At 35.6% G+C, this 27,660-nt stretch overlaps 1 protein-coding gene and 1 long non-coding RNA gene across 2 annotated transcripts in view; both read left to right on the top strand.

The window, feature by feature from the left end:
* LOC136801539 (DNA polymerase epsilon catalytic subunit A-like) overlaps positions 1-27,660 on the top strand; it is a 50,811-nt gene that overhangs the window by 12,573 nt on the left and 10,578 nt on the right. Inside the window, exons 29-49 of the mRNA XM_067058179.1 lie at positions 468-535; positions 2,685-2,880; positions 3,588-3,986; positions 4,384-4,506; positions 4,827-5,075; positions 6,375-6,584; positions 7,455-7,587; positions 8,636-8,732; positions 15,442-15,580; positions 15,907-16,013; positions 17,930-17,975; positions 18,486-18,568; positions 19,033-19,126; positions 19,715-19,799; positions 20,245-20,317; positions 20,618-20,708; positions 21,206-21,384; positions 24,122-24,236; positions 25,274-25,330; positions 26,006-26,097; positions 27,125-27,214. Of these exons, the coding sequence (XP_066914280.1) occupies positions 468-535; positions 2,685-2,880; positions 3,588-3,986; positions 4,384-4,506; positions 4,827-5,075; positions 6,375-6,584; positions 7,455-7,587; positions 8,636-8,732; positions 15,442-15,580; positions 15,907-16,013; positions 17,930-17,975; positions 18,486-18,568; positions 19,033-19,126; positions 19,715-19,799; positions 20,245-20,317; positions 20,618-20,708; positions 21,206-21,384; positions 24,122-24,236; positions 25,274-25,330; positions 26,006-26,097; positions 27,125-27,214 (2,726 nt within the window). The remainder of the gene's footprint in view (positions 1-467; positions 536-2,684; positions 2,881-3,587; positions 3,987-4,383; positions 4,507-4,826; positions 5,076-6,374; positions 6,585-7,454; positions 7,588-8,635; positions 8,733-15,441; positions 15,581-15,906; positions 16,014-17,929; positions 17,976-18,485; positions 18,569-19,032; positions 19,127-19,714; positions 19,800-20,244; positions 20,318-20,617; positions 20,709-21,205; positions 21,385-24,121; positions 24,237-25,273; positions 25,331-26,005; positions 26,098-27,124; positions 27,215-27,660) is intronic.
* Positions 22,246-23,634, top strand: LOC136801547 (uncharacterized). The gene is made up of 2 exons (XR_010845869.1): positions 22,246-22,656; positions 22,844-23,634. It is a non-coding gene; the product is annotated as an uncharacterized lncRNA (long non-coding RNA).

Below are 27,660 nucleotides of genomic sequence, written 5' to 3'. Positions count from 1 at the left end.
TGGAAGCGCTAGGTGGGTACAATAGACCTCATCGGAGTTTTTGATTTTTCTAAAAAAGCCATGCATTGTGGGATTGTTTCGAGTGTATTACAATAGAATTCCCTTGAGGAATTCCTAAGAGATTTCTATTGTAATACACTCAAAACAATCCCACAATGCATCGCTTTTTTAGAAAAATCAAAAACTCCGATAAGGTCTATTTAACTGTTTTTCCCAGATTCAGCGGTTTTTCTAATAGTCTAATTCGCAGACCTCTTCTATAGATATACTTCCTTTATAGCGCCATTTTCTTTTAGAAAAGGGATTTACCGAGTATAGTATAAAGCAGCCTCTATACTAAACTTTTTTTCGTTGGAGGATAACTAGAAGCATCTTCATCTAATCGATCTTTTTCAGGTATTAGATAAACTTTGTTCGGTTGCAAATTTCTTTTTGTATTATATTATATATGTCCGTTCTTCCCTCAGGTGGACGGCCCTTACAAAGCGATGATTTTGCCAGCTGCAAAAGAAGAAGGAAAGAAACTCAAGAAAAGGTTTGAACAATGTTTATTTAAGAAAAGAATTCATATTTATTGTGTCTGTCGAATCTTACATATTAAGACTGTGATCAGATATTACGGTAGACTAGTAAACTAGTCGGTTATTACTTATAACCTTATAATAAAACTGTCAATCAAATAATGTAAACACTAATTAAATATTCAGCGTGCGTGAGAGAAAAGGAAAATAACCGACTAGAAGCTACTTCCAACGCCTATATTTCTTCACCTAAAATCGTAAGGAGAGACATACAGATTTCTGTATGTCTGACCCGTGCGGAGTTGCATTTATTTTTGGACCTACCCCGGTGGGGTGGAGGTCCTATAAATTAACCCGTGTTCGTTAGTTAGTTAGTTCGTTCGTTCGTTCGTTAGTTACCAACTTTTCTTTTTTGCACAAAGGTGCATTACTATAAACCCTCGAATGTGACGGAGCCCGATTTTCGAAAAAAAAATTTTCCGGCCGGTAGAACCGGAAATGTCCCGAAAAAAGCGGTTTTTTGAGATTTTCTCGAGATTTTATCATTAGTTTTTTGCGATTTTTTGCACATAGATGCACATTAGTACTGCCGAAAAGGTGTCGAAAACCGTTTGCCGAAAAAAAATTTTTTCCGGTCTGTAGAACCGGAAATGTGCCGGAAATCGTCGTTTTTTTCACATTTCCGTCACATTTTGTTCAACTTATTTAATTGTTCTTTAGAAAAATGTTTCTTTTTATGATGATGCCAAAACTTAGCATTGTTTTGATTTCCAAAAAAATCATCCTTTGAATCCGGAACTCCTTAAAATCGCCGGAACAAGCCCGAAAACCGGCGTAAAACGGTTTTCCTTCATATTTTCAAACTTATACTCGACAGATTTTTCATGATTTTTTGCACAATGATGTAAAATGGCAATGCCCAAAATGTGACAGAGCCCCAATTTTCGAAAAAGAAATTTTTCCGGCCGCTAGAACCGGAAATGTCCCGAAAAAAGCGGTTTTTGAGATTTTCTCGAGATTTTCACATTAGTTTTTTTGCGATTTTTTGCACATAGATGCACATTAGTACTGCCGAAAAGGTGTCGAAAAACCGTTTGCCGAAAAAAATTTTTTTCCGGTCTGTAGAACCGGAAATGTGCCGGAAATCGTCGTTTTTTCACATTTCCGTCACATTTTTTCAACTTATTTAATTGTTTCTTTACAGAAAAATGTTCTTTATGATGATGCCCAAAACTTAGCATCGTTTGATTTCCAAAAAAATCATCCTTTGAATCCGGAACTCCTTAAAAAGCGCCGGAACAGCCGAAAACCGGCGTAAAACGGTTTTCCTTCATTTTTTCAACTTATACTCGACAGATTTTCATGATTTTTTGCACAATGATGTAAAATGGCAATGCCCAAAATTTGACAGAGCCCAATTTTCGAAAAAGAAATTTTTCCGGCCGCTAGAACCGGAAATGTCCCGAAAAAAGCGGTTTTTTGAGATTTTCTCGAGATGAATGATTGATTAAAGTGTCGATATTATTTTTCTTTCACCGTTAAACATCGATGCGTTTCTTAATTGCTTTCCTCGTTCCAATAGATATATAAATCGAAATTTAAAATTATACATTACTTCCATTAAATTCTAATTATTCGTTTTATAAATAGGTAGGTCCATTAAAGTATTACTTGTTCTTTCTGTTTATTGCGTTTTTAGAAATGCTCATTTATTCATATGTTCCCATGTTCAATGTTACTATGAAATATCATTTAGTCAAAAAAGTTGGATGGATTCTCAAAAACTTAAAAAAAGTTGTAAAATTAAACAACGTTTTTTGAGGGAAGTAGCTTCTAGTCGTTGAAATTCGGAAAAGAGACGCAACATCACCCCTTCGATTCTTTTTATTTGGAGCTTGATTTTTTGTATATGGGTCTGTTTTCAACGACTAGTTTACTAGTCTAATATTACGGCAGTATATATATTACGGTATATAACCATACGGTATATAACCATACGGTTTCCTACCCGTAACAAAAACCATACTGAAGCGATGTTAAATTGTAATGTCTGAGCATGGTCTAAGTATCATATAAAAGATAGGGTTGTCATGGGCAACGAGCCGAATCCATCATATCTTTTTTTTAAAGAAAATCTAATTTTATTCTCCATGCTTTCCTTAGATACGCTGTCTTCAACGAAGATGGAAGTCTAGCAGAATTGAAAGGCTTCGAAGTCAAGAGAAGAGGAGAATTACAACTCATTAAAATCTTCCAATCTTCTGTTTTCGAAGCCTTCTTGCAGGGCACATCCTTGGAGACTTGTTACGCGGCCGTCGCTAAGATTGCAGATTATTGGCTGGACGTGCTCTATACTAAGGTAAGCGATTACCATAACTTTAACTATCTCTTTTTCTTTTAACCATTGAAACTTTTTATTTGAAATGAGATAATTTGTCTTTTATTGTTGTTATCTTCGTCTAATCTGATGAGTCATTTCACTGTCGAAATGGATCATGGGTAATCAGGACTGATTCTGCTACCATAACAGCTTCCTGTTGGTTAGATGCAAGAAAACACCCAAAATTTTAAACAGCAGAAAGTCGTTTTCAGAGCGCGGTGTACTGATTACCCATGATTTCCTTTCGACAGTGAAATGACCTATTGAGAACTGTTTGCTACCCTCCTCTTGGCAGTGGGATTTAGCAGTAGATTAGTGATCTTGTTGGTGGCGTTAGGAACAGCATTATGTTTTTATCATATGTTTGTTATAAATGAAAACCGCCCTTTATCAAGGTTTAAGTACATTCTAAGACTAATAATTAAAAAAAAACCCTAACATAGAATAAACCCTAACATAGAATAAACCCCATAAGATATTTTCCAATTATTATTCCAAAGGTGAGAGGCATTCTCCTTTTTACGACCTTGTTATAAATCCTCTCTCCCACGGTTTTCCCTAACGATAGATCAATGGTTATAAAGTTGATAATAAATTATATATCGCATGGATCAGGATCCAGGGATGTTACATTGGTATAAATCCCCTTCAAAAGGCATGTTTTAAAAATCTTCTCTTTAATTTAGGGCGAGAATCTACCTGATTCGGAGCTGTTCGAATTAATTTCCGAAAATCGATCCATGTCAAAAGCTTTGGAAGAGTATGGCTCACAGAAATCTACATCAATCAGTACCGCAAAACGATTAGCTGAATTCTTGGGTGACCAAATGGTCAAAGATAAAGGTTTGGCCTGTCGATTCGTTATTTCACGACGGCCCGAAGGTGCTCCGGTTACAGAACGGGCCATCCCGTTAGCTATTTTTCAAACAGAAGAGAGCATTAAGAAGCATTATTTGAAGAAATGGTTGAAAGTTCCGGCCAATTTTGATTTCGATATCCGTAATATCTTGGATTGGAATTACTATATTGAGCGTTTGAATAGCTGTATTCAAAAGATTGTTACCATCCCAGCTGCCTTGCAAGGGGTGAGTTGTTTTGTTCTTTATCTCAGCTCTTCCCCTTGTGACGGAAGAGTCCCTTGGTGATTTGTGATCCTTACGAATCCGAGATAATTCATTCGTCAGATCGTTTGTTTCCATACAACCCTTTAGAGCTTCAGCGTGGTTTGTAGGCTACGTTCACCGCAGTTCACCGTATAATATTCTGCCAAATTTGAAGTACAGTGGAGTCTCCATAACTCGAGCACGCACGGAAATACTAATTTGTTTGAGTTGAGGAAATGTCGAGTTATAGAGTAAGGTTTACAAGGCATGGTTAACTGAAGGAACCATAGAACTTGCCAGAGTTAAGGAATTATCCGAGTTATGGAGGCTCCAGTTAAAGAGACTCCACTGTATTCCTTCTATGATTTGTATCTCTCAGGTTTCGAACCCAGTACCACGTTGTCAACACCCTGACTGGCTTCGTAAACGTTTATTGGAGAAGAATGATTCATTTCAACAACAACGTATCACTGACATGTTCACCAAACTGAAGAAGAAAAAGGTACTGAACACTTCTTATCTTCGCTAAGATCATGTCATGACTCACTTTTATTCTAATCTGAGAGCACGAGAACAGCCAGGTTACATGTACACGAATGTATCGATTGGTTTTTAATTTATTAGAATAAGTTGAAACGCGTAAAATAGTTGCTAACTTCTTGGCTGACTAAAGATTTTGTTGAACCCATCGTCAATCAAATTTATAAAGAATAGGCTCTGGGAAAAGTGTTTCTTATTACCATAGCTTTTCTTATCGTTACTTTTTATTGATATGCCTGATTTTTGAATAACCTATTATCAATCAATAACTTTTTCCTTAAGGCTTCTGAACCACCAAAAAACACAGACCCTGATGTTCAAATCATCGAGGAAAGCAACGACATTGCCGACATCGAAGAAATAGGAGGGGCGTCATCTGGCAAGAGGGCGCATACCACCCCACCAGCGCCCACAGTGACTAAGAAACGTAAAGTTGATAAGCATGTTGAAAATACGGAATTTGTTGAGAGTGATTTGCTGAAATCGTGGAAAGAAGTGTTGGGAAAACCACCTTCCATGGGAACGACCAAGGTATATTTTACAGACCAACCTGTTTATTTAATAAGGGACTGTTATATTTTGGGAGAATCTTTAAAATACTTTTTATCGATCTTGTTGATTAAATTAAACTTTAGCTCTTAATATAAACGATCCTTATCCATTAAGCACCGAGTTGATGTATGTGCGTTTTTTTTGCGACGGAGACGGTTAGCTTCTGATTTGTTTAGATCCTGATCAACTGAGGACGACGGTAAACAAGCACTTTTACTGGCCTCGATTTAGCGGGTCAAAACTGCAGAGGCGTAGTGGTGTAGTGGTTATCGGGCTTGACTTCTGTCCAGGAGGCTCGAGTTCGATACCCACCGTGGCACTACGATTCACTTGGCAAGTGAATGCTCCTTCGCCCGGGTCAACCCATGCCATGTGAGGGGAATTGGGTACCATAACTCTGATACAAGAGTATGGGTAGATATTTCAGACATTGTGGTGTGCCGTGACACTCAGGAGGTTCTACACCTGCGAGGACATCCGTTCTCCCGTGTAGTTCGAGTGTCGTGGTATACACCATGGCTCGGCGGCTCGCATCTGCAGGGTTGCAATGTCTGCTTGCGCTGTGATTCCTACTCCACCGTGGGTAGGACCCATTCCGATGCATCGGAGGGCATATCTATCTATCTATCTAACTGCAGGTTATTCCAAATCACTCTAGTTACTCTAGCGTTTTCAAAAGTGCATATACAAAAAATCGCTAGTATTAGTTTACAATCGTCGAAAAGACTCTAGCGTTGAAGTACTACTTTTAGTGTTGTTATAAGAGTTATAAGAGTTATATTGAGTGCAACCTCCTTCCCTGTGTATAATTGGCTTTTTGATACTGACTGATTGTGACTGATATTCTCTGACGCCCGTCATTAAATGAAAATAAAGCTTGGGATACACGAGGACTCATAAATCCTCATAAATTCGCTACAACTTCGAGGCTTAAGACGTTACAAGTCGTTGTAATACAATAATTTAGATATAATATGATAATATGATACACCCACGATCAGCCATTTGCCTAAAAGAAATGGTAGAAAGGTTATGCACAGGATAGTCTAGTAACACCTTGATAGCTCAAAGTCTTTGAATATTTCCCGTTTGGTCCTGCGCTTAGTTTTTTTTGTTTTGTTTCGTGGGTGAAATTTATGTCAGCTAGGAACAGGCAGCTTGTTTGAGGTTTGCTTGAAGATAGTGCCTGATAGGATATTTGCCGAATCGATCTATTAGTCGTCTTGCATGCAAATATAGTAAGCATTTTTGTCACATTTTCAAATTCTATTTTTACAGGACGAACAAGAAGCTTGGGTAACTTTCCATAAACGCAAGTGGACATTACAACGTCTTCAACGCGCGGCCGCCCGTGAATCACGCCGTCAGTTACGTAAAGAGGGCGTCAATGTTGAGCATCACCGCCGTGCTTTACCACAATCGGGTCTGGATAATTTCTTCCAAAAACAAGCGAGGTCCATTCTTGAGTCAACCTGGGAGATTATTCAGGTATCTATTTGAAATTGCCAAAAAAAGTTTCCTTTCTCGAAATGCCCAATCATCTCAATAGTAAGTGGGTGTAAAGCAAAAATTGTTGATTAATTTGATTTATGCCTTGATCTCCAAGCATGTTCTGATTACTCCACACTGACACGTATGCACTCTAAAGGCCATGTTTTCGTAAGGGAATCTACCAGATTGGCGCACCGCTTTGATCTTTTTCATCCAGGTTTAAAATGAATATTAAATGAGCTTTTCAGCATGGTGAAAGCAAAACAATAACAACATAAAAAACCGCCAATCAACAAACCAATAAACATTAGAGCCCAGTCGCTTTCGTTTTCAGGCAAAGAGCATTTTGTTTGAATTTTTTTTTTTGTTCGAACAACCAGGCCAGATTATGTCATACTCGCCATATCACTTTAGAGCAAGGCGTGGTGTGCGCAGATTGGGGGATCTGTTATTAGATTAAAGGTTTTATTTTTACATAAGTGTTCCCGTTTCATATCAGACACATATTTTTAAGGCAAAAGACATCACGGTTTTGAATGTTTTACTGAACAACCAGGCCAGATTATGTCATACTCGCCATATCACTTTAGAGCAAGGCGTGGTGTGCGCAAAATGGGAGATCTGTTATGAAATTATATTAACCTTTGTCAACCTTAGTTTTACTTTATCGTGGAAGAAATTTAACCTAAAGTGTCTGAATAGTTAAAAGGGAATGATTAAACCACTTCAAAGTCAAGGTAGCCCAACCTTTTCCATACCAAAATCTTTCCAACTACATAAGGAAAGTGTTCACATGTTCCTTGTATTTCCCTATTTTTACCAAGGGAGGAGTCAATAAACAAAGCTTTTTGTTCTATTCATTTGCAGGTCTCGGAGAGCGCAGTACCAGGAGTGTTCAATGTGTTTTCAATGATTAACAACGATTTGCACAACATTAAAGTCAACATCCCACGTATTTTCTATGTCAATTCAAAGAAGTTGAAAGAAGGGCATGGTGCTAGTAAGACCGATAAACAAGATTTTTTCTGACATCAGGTTTCTTTTTAATACCCGGTTGAACTCACTGTACAATTGTCCACTCCATCGTTATTTAAAAACTAAAGTCTGTCTCAATATAATTTGCAGTGTAGACAAAAAAGGCTATACTATTTGATAGAACTCGAGTTATATAGAGGTTTTGTACTTGTTGAAAAGACAAACAGGAGTAGAATATTATCATAAAGAAAAAAACTTAAAGACGATCGGAAAATGAAGATTGAAAATGAAGAAGAAGAACATCAACTTCTTCAACAATTGTGCTATAATTATCATTTTCACACGATTGATTCTTTGATATTAGAGCATCATTAATGTGAACAAATTTTCAAAGAAATTTATTCCATCGAAAGATATAATCCAAAGTTTATCACTGATTGACTTTAAAAGCCATCGAAAAACAACAAAAAATAGTCCTTTTTTAAATCAACCTGGGCAAAGTTTTTTAAAAATTAAAAGTTGTATTTTTTGACTGAATAAATATTTTTTGAATTTTTTTTCGCATTTATCACGTTCTAAGATTAAAGAATTTCTGATTTAAAAATAGATATTATAACATTATTCTACAAGAAGTTGAATTTCTTCTTCTTCATTTTTCATCTTCGTTTATCATTTCTATTTTTTTTTCTTTTTTGACAATATTCCACTCCGGATTATCTTTTTAACGTGTACAAAACCGTTTTTTAATTTGAATTCTATCAAAGGTTACAACCTTTTTTGTTTTTGTCTCCGCTGCAAATTATATTGAGACAGACTTTAGACTTAACTCTAACATTGAATTTCTGGAAATCGTGAAATCTGCATGACGGAGCTAAAAACAAGATATTTTTCATTCTCTCGGCATTGAGCCCCTTTTTTAATCCCCAAAAGTAATTACAACCAGCTCAACGAGACAGTGATATTTATTTGAGTCTACTTGATTTTAAGACTCTAATTCTGACTGAATTAGAAATCTCTTGAATTGTTACCTGTACATTTGTAAGAGTTTAATTTGATCATTTTTATTATTATAGCTTGGCGTAAAGTCAACAAGATTCTCCCACGTTCTTACCCTTCGATGCATTTGTACCAATATGCTGTTCCAGAGGCTATTTTCCGTGAACATAGCAGGTATGGAGTTTGGAAACTATTCTAGTCGCGAGATAGGGAGTTGCTAGTTTCGAGTTGGGGAGTTGCTAGTTTCGAGTTGGGGAGTTAAAAAATAACCGGCTACCGAAAAAGAATAACATACATCAAAAGTACGATTTTGAAAGTAAGTGTAATATGAGAGTAATATATAACACATATAATACGTATAATACATGTACCACATGTAATATGCTTATTTGCCTTAAACACGTGCGCTGAGAGCATGGAAAGCTATTTTCTACTGTCAATTCATATCCATTTATATTTCCTGCATCACATTGAGTATAAATATAATTCTTGATTAAAGTGACTTTAGAACCATTGTATTTTATAATGTTCGACCAAAATTTTTATTAAAAAGTGTCAATTCCAATGATAAAATGACAAAAGAAAGTGTCATTATTTTTCTAGCTCTATAAGCTATCTCTACGAATTTTTGGAGGCTAAGATGACTGTCAACTTATATCCTTTTATACAATAAGCATCACTTGCAGTATGATCAATATTTTTTGGAGAATTTTTTTGACAATCATTGTATTTAAAGATTTTGTCACTATTTTTACAAGAACGTGTCATGTTGTCAGCATTATGACAATGTCATAACAGTACTCTGCAGTACTAAGTATTTTGGCTTTGCTAGCCAGCACCTTACCATTTTCATGATCTTAAAGTCGATAATATGTTTGGTACTAGCTAATTTGAAATTTGTACTTTTGGGCTACATTAGTTTAAATTAGAAAATTTTCGGTCGCCGTAAAGTTTTACGAACTCCCCAACTCGAAACTAGCAACTCCCCAACTCCCCAACTCACCAACTAGAACATTACCTAGACTCGCAGGTATGTAACCCTTATTTTCTAGACTAAAGTCTGCCAGAACTTTTGATGATGTTGAGTTCAGTGAAGTAGTAGATTAGGAGCACTTGGCATGCGCCATTTTGAAGAAAAAAATCGCCAAAATTAGCAAGTAATAAAAAAACTAAAAGAAGTTGAAAAATTTTACTTTAGAATAGGATACAATCCTTGGACATCCAACCATCCGTCAAATTAAATTCCAGTAAAAAAAAGTGCCTCTTTGAAAAATAAGCCATTTACCAGAAAGAGAATTAAATAACGTCGATGATAGCTTTATCAAACATAATGCATTTTACGTACAATCGAATTAAAATGTCCTTGAATATATCGATCAAACAACATTCTATAAGTCTTATAAACATAAAATATTGTATTATTATTAAGTCCAAATAAAGATTTCACTTTCATATGCAATCAGTTTTGTTGAGTATATTACTCTCTTAGTTCTTTCAGCTTTCTGTAAATTGTGTCTTTATCCCAAGTAGGATTTTTGGACTGGCTGTAGATGACGTCCAAGCTGTCAGTTAGATCACTCTCCACGTCAGCTTTATCTGCAATCGCTTTAGTAATGACTCGCCAATCTTCTTTATCAAATTCTGCAATTGTTAGATTTCCTTCAATAATTTCGGCATAACTCGGGGCATTCTTAAAATGATCGTTTGAGTATTTAATGTCAATCTGAATATTTAGATGGTTCATAGCGAAGTCTTCTAATTCACTTAAACAAGAAGAATAATCTCCTTGTCCTCTTGAACATGGTGAGTTATTAAGATACATCTGAACATTTCCTTGCCACCTGCTTTGATCTCCCACAATATTCCTCAAGTCTTTCAGCACGTATTTTTCCGCGTGTGATGGGACTGGATATTTCTTGGTTTTGCTCCATTTATTACGACTTCTTACCCAATACGATTGCCAATCACCACCCAAATTATGCTTGACAAAACACCAAGTGGGCCTTTTTTGATTGTATTCAAGAAATAAATTTATCAGGTCCAACAAATGGTTTTCTGACATCGTCAAGCAAGCTTTCGTTCGAAGTTTTGCTAAGCACTTTTACACTTTTGTCCTTCTTAACTCCTTTTTTTCTCTGTGACTCTTCTGGGTTTTGATGAGTGCATGTTAAAGGATATAATGGATTCTCTGTGTACGTTATTGCAACGAAACTCGACCTGCTGATGGTTACAATAACTCTCCTTTTTTTCTCTGTGACTCCTCTGTTACACAGGGTTTTGATGAGTGCATATTTAAAGGATATAATTTATTCTCTGTGTACGTTATTGCAAAGAAATTCGACCTGCTGATGGTTACAATAACAAAATGACAGAATCACTGTAGGGTTCTTGGAAACACTTTAAAGGATTAGGTGCCTTTGCCTTTTTCTCTACCTTTATAGTATTACTTTTTCACAACTTTGAGTTGACTATTGTCGTTTATAATACGTGTTATACGATAATTCAATTGAAATATGATTACGAAAACGTCTAACCCAATTACAAGATAATGTTTAGTTTGTAATTGTATAAAAGTACTACACTCTCTTATAAATTTAGTCGTCTAGCACGTTTGAATAAACGTTTGGTAGCCTTTAGTGGAAAATTTTTTCTCAAGAGTGCTGATAATTTGCAACAGAATATTCATTTGGTACTAAAAGGATTTTTAAGTTTTTTGGGTATACACGTTTTTTTTTTTACTAGAACACCTAAAATTTGGCTGAGCCTGGATGTGCTTATTTTTTAAGCAATTTTCAGCCTAAAATGTTCTTAAAATGCGTTTTTAATCTTTCAGACTAATCTAAATCGACAATATCATGCAAAATAAAGAGCGCTTAAAATTGGTAAAATTTGGACAATATTTGACTCTCGATTTTAGAAAATCCATGCCTAAGTTCGGTTAAAACTGCTTGAAAAGAGGAAAAATTGTACTTCCTTCTCATTTTTTTCCAAACTGAGGCTGGGCATGTTCTTACAATGTTCTTAATTTTTCGACGAATTTCAGCCTCAATGTTCTTATAAACTGGGTTCTAATAAAAAAAACGTGTGCCACCACGTCACTAAACAACATGATGTCCTAGATTTTAGTATCGCCCCCCCCCTTTGTTCGAGCAACTGTTATACACGATACAGTTGACGCTCTCTAATTCAATTTTCAAGGGGTATTGGATTTTCATCGAATAAGGGAATGGTTGAGTGTCGTTTATGCAAGTTTCTTGTTGATGGTGACTTTCAATATTATCGAATAATGGAGCGTATCGAATAGTAGATTGTAGAATTAGAGAGCGTCGATTGTAATTCTTTTTTCAAAACTCGAAAAAGAGCATGACGAAAATTAGACTTTTCGAACAACTGATCTAGCAGGGGGGGGTCAAGCAGTTAGTACAAGACATCATGCCGGTTAGTACCGTGGTGGTATACCTACAAAATTTTCAAAAATCAGTTAGTACTTGATGGTACTAAGTGACTGCTAGGGTGGTGTCAAGTAAAAAATCTAGGAAAACAGTTAGTACAAATGAATACTAAGTGCTACTTTTTTACCTTTTCTAGAAAAATATTAAAAATAAATACTAAAAGCAATCAGGGAAATCCCCCTCCATAAGAGAAATCAAAGAACCTAAGACATTTAAGTCTTCCCCTTTGGAGTTTGTTTGGTATTACCCTTTAGTTAAACACTATATCAGGGGAATTCCCTAACTATAGATTGATAAATAAAAGAAAAAAGTCAGTTGATTTTCCCCTAATGTTCGTAGGGTAATTCCCTGTACTTAAGAAAAGTTTTTTTCTGCCTTGATTGAACGCTACATATTATGTTTATGTTTTTGGTTTACTGTGTTTCGTTATTGTATCAATTGAGTATCGTTATTTGAAACTCTTGTACATATATCGCTGTACAGCGTTGTGTTAAAATAAAATTTTTGATTCATTTTAATTCATCATACCAAATCAATAACTGTTTCAAAAAAATTTTGGGAACATGGTTTGACAAAAAGTAAATATCACACTCTCGTTTGATAGGTTTTAAGGGGTGGTCCTTAGTGAATTTCCTTTGAAATCACTTAGTATATTTCATACTAACTGTCAAAGGGTGGTGGTGTGGCCTCTTTCCTCCAAAGAATCACTTAGTAGGCATGATGTCTTGTACTAACTGCTTGACCCCCCCCTGGATCTAGACAATTTCTCAAATTTCTCAAAGATTTGTATAAGCATGCAAAATGTATCAGAGCTATTCATCAAGTTTTAATGTTATCTTTCATATGATATTTCATATACGTAGATACTGGATAGGAAATTCCATAGTCCGTATAAAAAGCTCTGGTCTGTAGGCTTATTGTTTTAACTTTTTGTTAGCTTTTTCCTTTGTTAAATATCAATAGATAAAAATCGATTTGCTCAGTTTTTAATCACGTTACCAAGCATTCCTCTTGGGATTGGTTTAGGATTTAATCACATGATCAAAAAGCGAGCAAAACAAACTCATTTCTCAAACCGCCAGTTCAAGTAAGAAACAATGGAAAGAAACAAAAGGCTTCTAGACCGGAGTTTTTATACGGACTGTGGAAAATCAAACTATTCACATATATTTTATTATTTTCATCTTTTTCAAGTTTTTCTCTACATCATCAGTCAACTCTTGTAACTTTCTCAGAAAAGTTTTTGGCTTCCATGTTGGATTTTGAGAATCGTGGACAATTTCCGATAATCCTGACCTCAAAATGCTTCCGTTTTCTGCCTCTTTTTCCATGTTTTGACAGAAAGATCGCCAATCCTCTCTTTCGAACAACTCTTTGATCGTCAATTTTTTCTCTCTGATGGTGGAGTAATCAGTTGCATTTTCGTAGAAGTCGTTCGAATACTTGATATTGATCTCAATATCGGGATACTTTTGAGCAAAGGCTCTCAAAGCTGATAGGCAGGAGGAATAAACAGCTGTATTTTTTGAACAAGGGGAGTTGTTGATTAAAATTGATACTTTTCCTGACCATCCACCACCATTTTGAAGAATTCCTTCCAGGGGGGGGTCTTGCAGTTACTCCTTGACACTATGTGGAGTAACTGCAATTTTGGACATTTTCTACAGACACCACCACCCTTGCAGTTATTCCATAGTGTACTAACTGATTTTACCCTCAAAATTGGTGTATACCACCCCCAAAAATGCCAAATTTGGCAATTTTTCACTGAATTCCTCATTTTTGATACCATTTTACTGGGTACGTCTTATTAACGACCGTTCAAGAGTTAAATATGTCAATCATTTTCCAAGCTTGTTAAAATATCTTTCATGCCTTGATTGAAGAAAAAATTTTGAGATTTTTTTTGACTTTTGAAAAAAATGTTTTGAATTTTTTTGCTTCCGGCTTCCTAAAATTTTAAGTGAAAAATTGAAAAATGTGCTCACTTAGTACACCATATCCTACCAAAATCGACAATTTTGGGCTTAGGCACCACCCATTTGGCAGTTAGTCCACTGGTGGAGTAACTGTTTTCCCAAATTTTGGTTTATATACCACCACGGTAGTAATTGTCATAGTGTTTATATAATAACTGCATGACCCCCCCCCCCCCCCCCTGTTCCTTCCAAATCTTTGAGTACATATTTTTCGGCATGAGATGGTTGATCAGTTTGATTTTTATCCAGACTTGATCTCCAATACGTATCATTTACAAGTTGAACGATGACGCCTTTGTTTCTTCTTTCTAAGCTGCGTGAAACTAAGCACCAAGTTTGACAGTATGGAGTGTAACGAATAAACAATTTTATCCGTTCTATTAAATGCTCTTCTGACATTTTTGATGTCATTTTTTCAGTATCCCCTCACTACCAAGTCAGCCTGTCTTTGTCGAACTCGAATCACAAAATTTCCTTTCTGTACTCCCCTTTCTACAAGTACTTCTCTCTTACACGCTTTTTAAAAATAAGAACAAAGTACTGAGATTTAGCAAGAAACATTAGAACAAATTAAGAACAATCTGATCCTCAAATTTTTTACATTACAAAGAAAAGGCTGAATTTAGGGCTTTTAAAGCCTTCGGGTAATTTCAAATAATTAGATAAAATTGAGAACAACAGATGTTGAGTTAAATTCACGAGTTCTAATATAAAACGCGTGTATTTCTTTCGAGTGAAATTTGACCTGACTTGACAATCAAAAGATAAACAGAACGACAATTTCTCGGAAATTAATTTTTATTGATACTTTTTTGTAATTCTAGTCCTCGTCTTTCCTTTCATACCTAAAAAAGTTCTTTTCTCAAAATGACTATTTGGTGATCAATTACTGTATTACTTCAAATAAACGCCCCCTTCTTTTAAACGCCCCCCCCCCCCGAATAACCACCCCTCTTTGAGGAAGAAAATTAAATGAAGGCCTCATTTCGATTAAACGCCTCCCCTCTAGGAAGGGCGTTTATATGAAACAATATACAGTAAACAAGAATCATATGGAGAAAAAATTAGATATAATAATAATAATAATAAATGAATATAATAATGACATATTTGTACTCAAAGTAAACGAAAAGGCAAAACAAGCTTCTTTACCAAACTTTACCAAATGGACCATGTTAAAGATTATTTAATTGAAACCTTCTTCTTTCAAACGACACCCCCTCCTAATAAACGCCCTTCCTAAAAACAAAACGAGGTGTTTATTCGAATTAATACGCTATAAATTGATAAGAATAAGATATACAGCCCTAAAAATTTACAGGCCACCGTGCGAGCATGAACCGCTCTCTGTTTGACTCTCAATTTTCGTTGTAAGGCAGAGTTTTTTCCTTTGGATCCCAACTGACTTTAAATTTAATGTTTTTTAAATTTGATTTTTATTTCATTTTGTAGTGAGCTAGTAGCAGATTTATCCTCACCTGATGTTGAGGGGATATACGAAACGCAAGTTCCTTTGGATGTGAGAGCTGTAATCAAGCTTGGTTGCGTTTGTAGAGTTCATCGCAATGTAGCTAGAGCCTTGAACGGAAGGGTATGTTTACACCGTTTATTAAATGTTTATTGCTCTCTTTATTACTCTACGTACGATAAAATGAAATATGGTTGATCGGAGAACTTTTTCCAGAGGATAGGGGTATTGAATTTTTACAAAGGGGGTCTAACAGGCGTCACCTAAAACTGAAACCAATACTCGTTTTCCAGGATATAACTTGGTATTCGAATTTTTCATTGGGGTCGTCAAAACTCGTCAATACCCTGGTATACCCTGGTAAAAATGGAATAGTTGAAAGTTTTATGATGCTTTTTAATGGACTTGAATAACATTGGTCAGAACAACTTCTATATTGAACTTTATAGGATGTAGATAACTTCAACTTGGACCAATTGGAATTCAAAACGTTGGCTGGTAACACTTATTTGGAGACTGACAAATTGAAACATATTTATTTCTATCATGGGCAGTTGTAAGTCGTTTACAAAATAAAACATCTATATGTGGTGATTAGTAATTAGTAACGATAAATGTCTGAACATTATTACATTGTGACGGACTCATGTAAACTAAACGTTATTGGGCTCTGGTAATAACCCCATTAAAAATTTTTTTCGTGATGGTTAATAGGTTTAACTATTGATTTGTGGTCTTGATGTAATTCCATTTACTTTAGCACTAGTTCTTTGTTTACTAAAAGTACTTTTAGACCAGCCATTTTCCTATACTTGACTATGAAACCTTTTTGGACCTACCTAAGGTAGTCCTTTAAATTCGTTCGTTCGTTCGTCCGTTCGTTCGTCCGTTCGTTCGTCTGTTGCCAGCTTTTCTCAGGATTGGCTCATTAGTTTTTTCTGATTTTTGGCACAATGATGCAAAATGGCAATGCCCAAAATGTGACGGAGCCCGATTTTGGGAAAAAAATTTTCTCCGGCCAAAAATGCCGGAAATATGCCGGAAAAACTGGTTTTTTGGCATTTTCTCGAGATTTTATCATTAGTTTTTTCTGATTTTTTGCTCAAAGATACGTATTAACAATGCCCAAAACATGGCCGAGTCTGATTTTTGAGAAAAAATTTTTTCCGGCTTAAAATGCCGGAAATATGCCGGAAATCGCTGTTTTTTTTGCAGATTTTCATTGGCCTTTTTTCCTTATAATTGATTGTTTTTTTTTCATTCAAAAGTATTATTAATAGCAATGCCCACCATCAAGCATGTTTTAATTTTCAATAAAATTGATTTTTGAAGCCGGAACTATTTTAAAAATCGCCGGAACAACCTATTTCGCCGGGAAATACAGTATTTCTTGAATTTTCTCGAGCTGTACTTATATATTTTTTATGAAATTTTGCACATTGATGCAAAATGACAATACCTAAAATATGACGGAGCCTGATTTTCGAAAAACATTTTTTTCCGGCCGAAAATGCCGGAAATATGCCGGAAAAACCGTTTTTTTGGCAATTTCTCGAGATTTCATCATTAGTTTTTTCTGATTTTTTGCACATAGATGCGTAATAGCAATGCCCAAAACATGGCTGAGTTCAATTTTTGAGAAAAGTTCTATTCTTGCCGAAAATGCCAGAAATATACCGGAAATCGCCGTTTTTGCAGATTTTCATTGGACTTTTTCCTATTATTTCTTTTGTTTTTCACGCAAAATTATTATTGATAACAATGCCAACCATCAAGCATGGTTCAATTGTCAATAAAACTGATTTTTGATGCCGGACTTTCTAAAAATCGCCGCCGGAACGGAACAGCCGAATATCGCCGGAAAAACGATTTTTCTTGAATTTCTCGAGCTGTACTTTATATTTTTTCATGAAATTTTGCAGACTGATGAAAAATGGCAATACCTAAAATGTGACGGAGCCTGATTTTTGAAGTAAAACAATTTCGGCCAAAAATGCCGATAATATGCCGTCAAAACCGGTTTGTTGCCATTTTCTCGAGATTTCATTAATCGTTTTTCCCGATTTTTGTTTGCATGAAGATGTGTATCAGCAATGCCCTAAGTGTGGCCGATTCGGATTTTTGAGAATCTTGTCATGCCGGAAGTGTGCCGGAAATCGCCGTTTTTGCAGATTTGAATTGGGCTTTTTCCATATATTTCTTTGTTTTTTCACTTAAAAAAATTATTGATAACAATGACACCATCAAGCATGATTTAATTGTCAACAAAACCTTTGCAAATTTGCAACCGGAACTTTCTATTTCTTTTTTCCCTAAACCCCTCCCCCCCCAATCAAATATCAATGATAAAATTTAATGCATTTTTGCTAACTGCTATATATTTTCTAAATGATTGTTTTTCTCCTTATTGCTATCTAAGTTTCATCATCAGGTAGGTCCATTCAGCATATTGCTTGTTTTTTGTATTTTCAGGGACAACCGAGCTATTTATGCACTTTTTATGCCTGCTTCCCAAAAGGTATCCAAATTTCCTGATCAGAAATGTTCGATCCAAGCTGGTTTCAGTTTTACAATAGAAATATACACTGTCAAACCATTTCCCTCTTTGAACCTTGGACAGTTCCTAGTTTAAAATTGGCTATTCCAGAAATCGTCTTAACCCCATTTTGGTGTTGAGGAGGTGCTTCGTCCAGGGTGGTCTAGAAAATAAAAAATCCAGTAAAATGAGATGGAAAATCTAGGATAGTCAGTAAGATGAAGTTGAAAATCCAGAGTGGGCAGTAAAATGAGATTGTGTCATCAAAACGAGGTCGAAAATCCAGGGTGGTCCAAAAACGAGAAAAAAATCCAAGGTGGCCCCTGAGAAAAAAAAGAAAAAATACACCTTTCCCACCTTTTTCCTCAAGCAGGGGGTACAAATTTTTTCTGGAATAGCCCAAATTTCTTTTCAAACTTTGGAAGTTTATTCTTATATTTTGATGCTGTTAAGTGTTATGGTCTTTAATTTTAATTTATTTTTTATTTTCAGGTGTCAGTGTTTGTCTTGAACACAGTGAAAAGCAACCAGATGCCGAACCTTTCCAATCTCTACAAGAATGAACGCTCAAACAGGTTAGTTCAACGTGTCCCAGTGGGCACACAACGTTGTTTCAACGTTCATGTAACGTTATATGGACGTCGTGAACGTTAGATAAACGTTGAAACAATGTTGCGTGCCTGCTGGGGTCTTGGAGAAAGACTCCTTCTTTGATGATCTGTAAAATAGAGGTATTTTTTCGGTGTACACGCTTTTTTTATAAAAATAATTTCATAAGAACACGAGGCTGAAAATCGGCTAAAATCCTAATTGAACAGATTAAGAACAATAATTTTAACACATTTTAAACTCATTTTAAGTTTTAATAAACAAATATATAACGATATTAAGAACATCGTAAGAACAATTAAGCCTGAAGATTTCAGGTTCAAGTTAAGAACAACCCAGGCTGAGCCAAGATTTACTGGTTCTTATAAAAAAAGCGTGTAGTTTCGTAATATTATAAAGATTAATTTTTCTTTTTCATTCTCTCTTAAAGAATTCTTGAGATGGAAGAAATGGGACGAGCATACACTCCACCCGATGTTTCTTCGTATTCGTTCGATGTTCGCGTGGAAACCGATACCCGATTGGTAAGATTTTGAAGTTTGAGAAAGGTCACGTGGTGTACTTCTCAGCCAATAAGATTTCATCATTTCGAGGTAAAAATAAACACCATGGCTTAACTCGCTACAATATTTTGAACACAATTATTGATTGATATTGATTACCGAAAATAGGCCATTCCATTAAATTTCCATACAGGGGGGTGGATGAACCTTATCAAGTCAAAAAACATTTCTTGGAAATGCATAGATACCCCCCTGGAAAATGGAAAATTTTTACAAAAACTCCCTTAGAAAATTTATTTCCATACCTTAAAGTGACGGTGGAAATTTTAAAATATTTTTTACCCCCTGGAAAAACAAAAAAACATTCTTTTAGACCCCTGGAAATTCTGCTCAAGTCACCCCTTAGAAATGTTCGTCACCTCCCTGTATAGACATAAAATGGAATGGCCCAATGCAACACCTTGAACTTCTTTTTTTTTTGTAAACCAAATCTTCCAAACCAAATCACCATTAAAATTCATTGTAAACCTATCTTTGTCGAACCTTTTTTGTATGAAGAGAATCTTTCCACCAAAAAATTTTTATTATTCATATTAACTTCTTTACAAGCTTTACCGTGACATTCAACGCGCATTGAGTGCTTACCGTGACGAAAAGAGAGGACCCACGCTTGTTATGCTACAAACACAATCAGGTGAAAACTTTTTTACTGTCTGATTTAGAGAAGAGTCGTATTAGTCTTCTGTGATTCAGTAGATTAGAAGTTAGTTCATCTAATGTTTCCAGCTCACGCAAATAGAGACTTATACGCATGCATGAAAATTTTGCGTTCTTTAAAACCACATGTAGTTAATTCCCGTGACAAACAAAGAGGAATGAATCGCTAGGGGTGGTACAGTCACTTTCGGTTGGGGGTTGTGGACAGTAAAATATGTCGTTCTTTTAATAGTTAGGGTTAGGGTCGTTCTTTTTATCGCTTTTTAATAGTTATTTGTCGTTCTTTTTAGATGGTCTGGAAACGTTAGATGATACGACAATTGTTTTATGGGATAATATCAGTTTGTTTATGTAAACTTACTAAAATTCTATTATGAATAACAAACTCATTTTGCAGTCTTTTCGTACTTCTTTTTTTCTAGATCAAGCGCATTGGAAAGCCAATATTCCGGAACTGGATAATTTCCCGCTCGTTGAAATGCCCTCTGTCGAAATGTAAGCTAGTTTATTTCACTTCCTGTACACGTTTCTTTCATAAGAACATCCAAAATTTTTGAAGCCTTTGGATGTTCTTGACTTTTTGAGTTTTAAGCCTAAAAATGTTCTTAGCATGTTTTTATTTTGACCATTTTTTAACAAGGGTCTTGTTATTGACAATAAATATCACCTACTCTCGGTTACCTAATAGCCGCCCCCCCCCCTTACAGAGAAATAATATAACTTTAAGATCCTTGTTTATTCAATCATCCAAATAAAGCACATATCTAGAAAATGTTTAATGTTTATCTTTTCAAGTGATACCGATCAACTAAATGCGTTGGATTGGCAGCGTCAATTCGCAAAGAAATTCATCCAAGCTTACTTGGGAGTCAATGACTGGCTACAGGTATTTTGTTTTATCCATCACTGAAATACATTCGACGTTCTCCAATTAGACGCTCTACTATTCGATACGCCGATGAAAATGAAAATCCAATACCCCTTGAAAGTCGATTTAGAAAGTGTCAACTGAAATTTACTGTCGTGCATAGCTTCTCCTTCACTTTAGCATCTATCACTGAGATCTCCCCATACTCGAACAAATTTGATGACACTTGTATCAAAATCGCTCAAATAATTTACCTTCGAGTTTACATCAACAATTCTTTATACCACACATATAGTTAAATGATTTGCGGAAAAATTTTGAATTTTGAAAGGTACATGAGAAATCCCAGCATTCAAACATAATAATGATTCCTTTCTCTTGGTTAATTAACTTTCATTTATACACTAAAGCAACTAAGGATACAGGCACTATGAGCGAAAAAGTGGCTTTTCGCTGGATAAAGTCAACAAAATTAACAAAATTTTCCCCAAAACCTTTTCTTTTTATCTTTACAGGCTCAACTTGACCAAGCGCGCTATTTCCACATTCCAGTCGGTAACATCCCGCCCAACGATCCATTCCTTTACGCCTCTGATATTTTCTTCGCCCGTCACTTGAGTCGTTCAAATCATGTGTTATGGATATCGCCCACTGACCGCCCTGACCTTGGTGGAAAGGAAGAAGATAACTTCAGGTAATGTGCCTGCTGTTTTTCACAAAGTCAACGATCCTCTCTTTTGTTTTCTTCCATATTTTAAAATAATAAAACATCATTATGTTATCATGTAGCCCAGTTACACCTTTTTTTAAGAACATCCGAAATTTTTTAAGCCTTCGGATGTTCTTAACTTTTTGGGTTTTTAAGCCTAAAAATGTTCTTAACATGTTCTTATTTTCACCATTTTGTGGCCATTTTTACCCATTTCCTAAGAAATCTGGTGTTTTCGAGTCCGCAAAGCCTTAGAATGTGCTTAAGTTGCTCTTAGCATTTTTGCCATTGAAGCCTTATGTTCATTATATAGTTTGTTCTTATAAAAAAAATCTTGAAATTCCAGTTTCTAAAGTCTGTTCCAAAAAGATTTTTAATTTTCTAAACATTGCTCTATATTATATTTTAATGAAGAGTATACCTCGTTTGAAAGATAGTTTTGAGTTACTTGATATAAGATTTTTAAAATTCCCTGAAACTTTGAAAATGAAGATGAAAAATGAGAAAGAAACTCGACCAACAACTTTAATTATAACTTTCAGCCTCGCTGACCCCCCCCCCTTATTTGAACCCTTCTAGGAGGGTTATAACTTCTGAACCAAAAGAGATATGAAGAAAACATATTTGAACTCAACGGGAATCAAAGTCTCAAAAAAGTGTATAATAACAGTTTTTAGTCTAGTAGAAAAAAAATCTTAAATCAAATCTTTTTTGGTTCAGCTAGCTTTAGCGTACTGGGCCTTTCATTAGCATTCTGCCCGGTGTCAAGTGTGTAACAATTTACTAGGCGATACGCGTTTTCAAGCACAGCACAGGCTAGTACATATTGTGAAAGATCTGATTAGCGAGGTTAAGCAAGAAGCTATCTATTACGTACGGAATCTATTACGTGAGTTTTTCGCGGGCTAGAGCCCGAATCTCAAGGCTAACTCTGTCCCGTGAAATTTGACCTGTACGTCATAGCTTGGGGAGTGGATCTATTGCGCGAAATTCTCCAATCTCACGTAATAGATATCGATTAGGATATAAACATGATCCACGGGAAATTTAGCTTACGGAGATTGGGCTGAATCGTTTAGGATCAAAAATCACCCGAAAAAAATGTAAACAGAAAAGAAACTTTGGTAAATTTTTTTTGATTTCTGACAAGTTTGAGCTGAGAAAACTAACAGTAGAATTTTTTTGAATCTCATCTGTGGAAACTATGATGCATACAGACAAAGTGAAATGATTTATTGCACAAAAGAAGGTCAAGATGTAAGTGTAATAAAATAATCTTTGCTGACTTTTTTATCAAACCAAAACAAACAGAAGTTTCTTTCTGGTTCTTTTTTTTTCTTCTCTTTTTTATCTTGTTTTTTATATGCTCTCAAAGTCCAAATACATTCAAAGTAACCATTACAATGAACAGCATGTAACCATATTTCTTTTTCATGTTTTTCAGTGTTTCTTTGGTGCCACCATCAAGTGCGAAGAAGCCAAAGTTATAATGTCACCCACCCAAAGTAACAAACACTGCTCTGCCAAGCTCAAATAAATTTACCATTCCACCCGAAGCATAAAACAGAAGAAATCTTTATTTATTGTTCCAATTTCAACTGCTACAACTAAGCAAGGAGATTCAATTTCTGCTCTCCGTCATCAACTGTATTGTACGTACAAATCAGCCTGCTGAGTAAGAAACTGATGTCACACAACCGCTGAACTTCAAACCGTTCTCGAAAATTATATAAAGCTCTATCTTCTGGACAACCGCTACTGCTTTAAGTTCTCAATCCTTTACTGAAAAATGTTTATTGACTGGTCTATCCTTCAACTTCTTCGACATTATAATGTTATAACGTTCCAGAAAGGTTAGTTTGATTCAGAGACATCTCCCTTCCTAAAAAGGTGATATTGATACCTTGGAATGTAAAGAAGCAGAAGAAGGAACACCTGCCAGATATGAAACTCGAGACCTGGTTTGCACACTTTTTTATTGGTAATGCTAATGGTGAAGCATTCATATAGAAATGCAGCTAAGTAAGGATGACAGACTGTATACACTATGCTCTTACAGATTATTTTTTTTGTTTATAAATAAAGCAGTAATTTTTGATTGGTACCTATGTAAACTAGGAATGAAATTATGAAATTATATATTTTTATTGCAATGTTAAGAATTCATTGAAGTATAGACATATTTTTTGTTTATAAAAATGTTGAATAAAAATAGTAAAAGTAATATAGAGAAAACTCTGACTATGCTTGTCTAGTTTTAATTTTTATGTAAACATTTGTCTTGGGAAAAAACTAAGTAGATTAAGATTGAAAGTAAGGGGGTTTTATAGACCAAACCACCAACAAGAAAGCTGGAAAAGAAAGAAAGAAAAATAAAATTTTATAAGTTGGGGCCGAAAGTGAGATACGGAAAAATAAACATTACGTCATACGTCATAGATCGCCTTTTTGCTTAACCACTTTTTTTTCTATGCCGTGAAGCTTTAGGAATCAGGCTAAAACGCCTCGGATCCAGTCTAAAAACTCACGTAATAGATTCCGTACGTAATAGATAGCTTCTTGCTTAACCTCGCTATTGTCAGCTAATCCTGACTTCGTTTTTTATTCGGGCGAGCTAAAAAAAGGGCGGCGTGGATTGCGGGTGATTTCATATGATGCCAGTGGTATGTATATTTCTTTTTATAGCATCTGCATGAGTGTGATTATTTCTTCTCCACTATAGATTGGTGACAGAATTCGACGAGGGAGGAAGTCCAGAGATCAACCAACCAGGATGTTATTCAACGGTTTGCGTAGAAATTTCCATCGACTCTTTAGCTGTCAACACAGTACTACAAGTGAGTTAACAAATTGAAAGCTTTTGTTTCATAATAAATTAGCGAATATAGGACTAAAGTCTGTTTCAATGTAATGGGCTGTTCCATGAAATGTTCACACATGGGGGGGGGGCTGGACGAATCTTTTTAAGTGGCAACAAATTCTTGGAAAAGTGTAGATACCCCCTGGAAAATAGCAAAACTGCAAAAGAACCCTTGGAAAAAATTCTTTTCATGTTCTAAAGTGAGGCTAGACGAACTAGAATTAGTTGTTCATCCCCTGGAAATTCAAGTATAACTTTGGACCCCTTGGAAAAATAAAATACTTCTTTAGACCCCTAGGAAATTCTTCCCTGATTACCCCCTGGAAATGTCCGTCCATCCCTCTGTATGGTCATAAAATGAAATGGCCCAATCTGCAGTAGAAAACAAAAGAGGCTATAACTTTTGATAGAATTCAAATCAAATTGTAGTTTTGTGCTCGCTGTCAAGATATAAAGAGATGGGATATCATCATTATGAGAATGTTTGTAAAAATTGGATAAGGAAAATGAAAAAATGAAGAATAAGAAAATGATGTCTTATCTATCATACTGCGAAGTTTCAATGCGCACAGGGTGTACTACGAAGCGATAAACGTGAGATACACTCTGGTACAGAGTTATCGTTAAGTAGAGGGCACCAAGTACGGGATTACCCAGGCCCTCGGTTAGATCCGTATAGAGACCACACCTTTTTGCCCCAAATACTATACAAAATGATTTTCTTGTCTTACCTTCGCTGTTGTCGATTTCAAAATTTATATGTATATTATAAATACTGGTTTAAACCAGTATCACACCCCATGAGAAATTGCTAGAAAAAGTGTTGCCAGTCGTCCTCAATACACGCCTTCTGGAAGATTGTTTCTAACGAGTTAGCCTGAAAACCATCGTGATTCTCAAATAGATGTTTCAGAACCCAAAAATATTTGAAGACCTTAGTCGCCGGCAAAGTAGGGGTAAGTGCCCCATATTGCCTGGAAAAAAAGCCTCTTGATTTTTTTTTATCTTTTTCAGTCTCATCACGTACACGACGCAGAGGGAGTAGCGTCTAGCCTGGATACCATTCAACAGGTTTGAAATATTTGGCCTGTTTACTGTTATTGTTATATTTTTCGAGGCTAAGCAATAGCTCACATACGACTTTGAAAATGTGTGTGTATGTTCGCTCTTCCTAAGTGTAAACTACTTTAAAACCGAAAATATTCCTAAAATGTTCCATATTATGATTATGTCTTATAAGGGTATTTGTGACCGTCACATATTTTTTGTGTCTGACTGGATTGTGAATCGACAGTAGTTTGTACAAAAAAGACACACAATTTGAGTTATGATAGTACTTTAAAGGTTTTACCTTTTTTAATTTAAGAATCAGAATTAGTTTATTATAAGGCCCATTCTCATTTATGTGATACTTACAAAAAATTACTAAACCAACAATGGGCTCTTCCAGAAAATCTTGTACATGGTGGTGGAGGTTATAAACATTTTTTAGAAATTTACTCCCCGGACATTGTGAATTTTGACCCTCTCCGGACAACACATCTCACTCCACACTGGACATTCAAAATTACCCCTAAACAGCAAGTTAGCCCAAAAAACAACGCAAATTTTGCAGATTTTTCACCACCCCCGGACAAAATATCCAATATATCCTCAACCCCCCTATGTACAACAATTTTCTGGAAGAACCAACAATTCAATTCTTCCGAATTTCTACATTGAATTATTTTTCACTATTTTTTCTAGGCATCCTTGGAAGAAATGTTGAATTCGCGATCGGGAGCTGCTGCTACTCTGACGTCATATGATGAAGCTGCTTCTTGTGCCCAGTCTTTCAAGTAAGTGCATTGAGAGATTCCGATGAGTGGAATAGGTCCTATGCATAGATTTATAAAGCCCGACGAAGGGCTAGATGTCGTGCTTTAAGCCATCGCAGGAAAAAAAAGTGAATATCGCAAGAGATATAGTTTTTATTGTTTTCAAAAATACGCATAGCTTTTAATTGGTCAAGGAGTGAAATTCAAGTGTAATTGAATAGTTTTCCTACCTAACCTCGGCACACTTTTCAGCCAATGCACGACATTCGGGCTTTATAAATCTATGGTCCTATCCAGGACATCATTCACTACATGATGTAGAAATTTTTTGCTTTTCACTGCTTCTGCTCTTACTCTTGACTTGCTTGTGTATCTTATTTCCTACCATCTTTCATCTTATTTTCTTCATTATTGAGCATTTCTACCGTCAACTGCTCTAACTTGGGACGATTGGTCGAAACATGGGACTGTTGCATATCTGGTCTGTATTTTCACTTACTGTAAAATCAAAAAGAGAAATCGTGTATTTTTAAATACGCCGCTCCTTAACTCAAATCAAATGACTTTGGAGGTTCGATGAAATGGTGGCCGAATTGCCGTCCCATGTTTTGTCAGATAGTCCCAAGTTAGAGCAGTTGACGGTATATAATATGTACATGCAGTTATTTAAATGCAACTAGAATTCGTAAAAGTAACAGTGTCATCAATTTTTGAGGTTTGGAAAAGTAAAAAAAAACTTTTTCCAACGCACAGTTTTTTTTCATTGCGAGAATAAACATCAACCCATAGTGGTGCGGATTGCTTTTGTGGGGACTGGTAATAAAGTTACCAGAAAGATGCCGTGGCGAAGAATGATTTGAACTTTTTTCCAGTCCCCGTCAAGGATAAACCCTTTTAATATAACCCTCTTAATTTGAATCTATCTGTAATTCGAACAAAATGAGATTATCCGTTCGAATTCGAATTAGCGAGAGTCGGCTGTACTTCTTTTAAGCCACACTCCGTTAGTTCTCTCTGATATTCTTTATTTCTATTTCTTGTCTTGTAGAGTGTTGAAAGGGTTGATCATCAGTTGGATTCAAGAAGTGTTTGCCAATCGAAACGATTTTGCTGATACACAACTCATCCATTTCTATCGGTAATTACCATCTCATATATGTTTTGTGAGCGAGCTTTTCCTTAGAATGAAAACTGGTGACTTTCGCTTAATCAAAAAGGTGGTTTTCTGGAGCTTTTGACACGAGTATAGTCGTAAAATGTCGGGAATCGACATTCTGAGTTTTATTTTCGTTGGAATTTTTCCGGTACTACTGAATGGATAGAAGTGAAAACTTCATAATAAAATTCCCGAAGATCGTTAGAAAATCGCGATATCTTTTTTGTGAGAGGCCTTAACAGTTAATTTTTCTGAAAGATATTCATACCATGCTGCTCTTTAGTTCTCAGAAAGATTAAACAGTTTGAGAGCCTTTTTCTAGTTTTTCTTATTCAGGCCTTTCAGCTAAGAATTATTCTTAACTTATTCCCGGCAACTGCATTTAGACAATTTTCTTTGCCCAAGTATTTAGTGGTTAAAGTCACTTT

Source organism: Clytia hemisphaerica, unplaced genomic scaffold, assembly GCF_902728285.1.
Source record: "Clytia hemisphaerica strain Z4C2 unplaced genomic scaffold, Clytia hemisphaerica genome assembly, whole genome shotgun sequence".
In the NCBI taxonomy this organism is placed as follows: domain Eukaryota; kingdom Metazoa; phylum Cnidaria; class Hydrozoa; order Leptothecata; family Clytiidae; genus Clytia; species Clytia hemisphaerica.
Note: the sequence above shows the minus strand (reverse complement) of the source record. Positions and strands in the feature narration are given on the sequence as shown.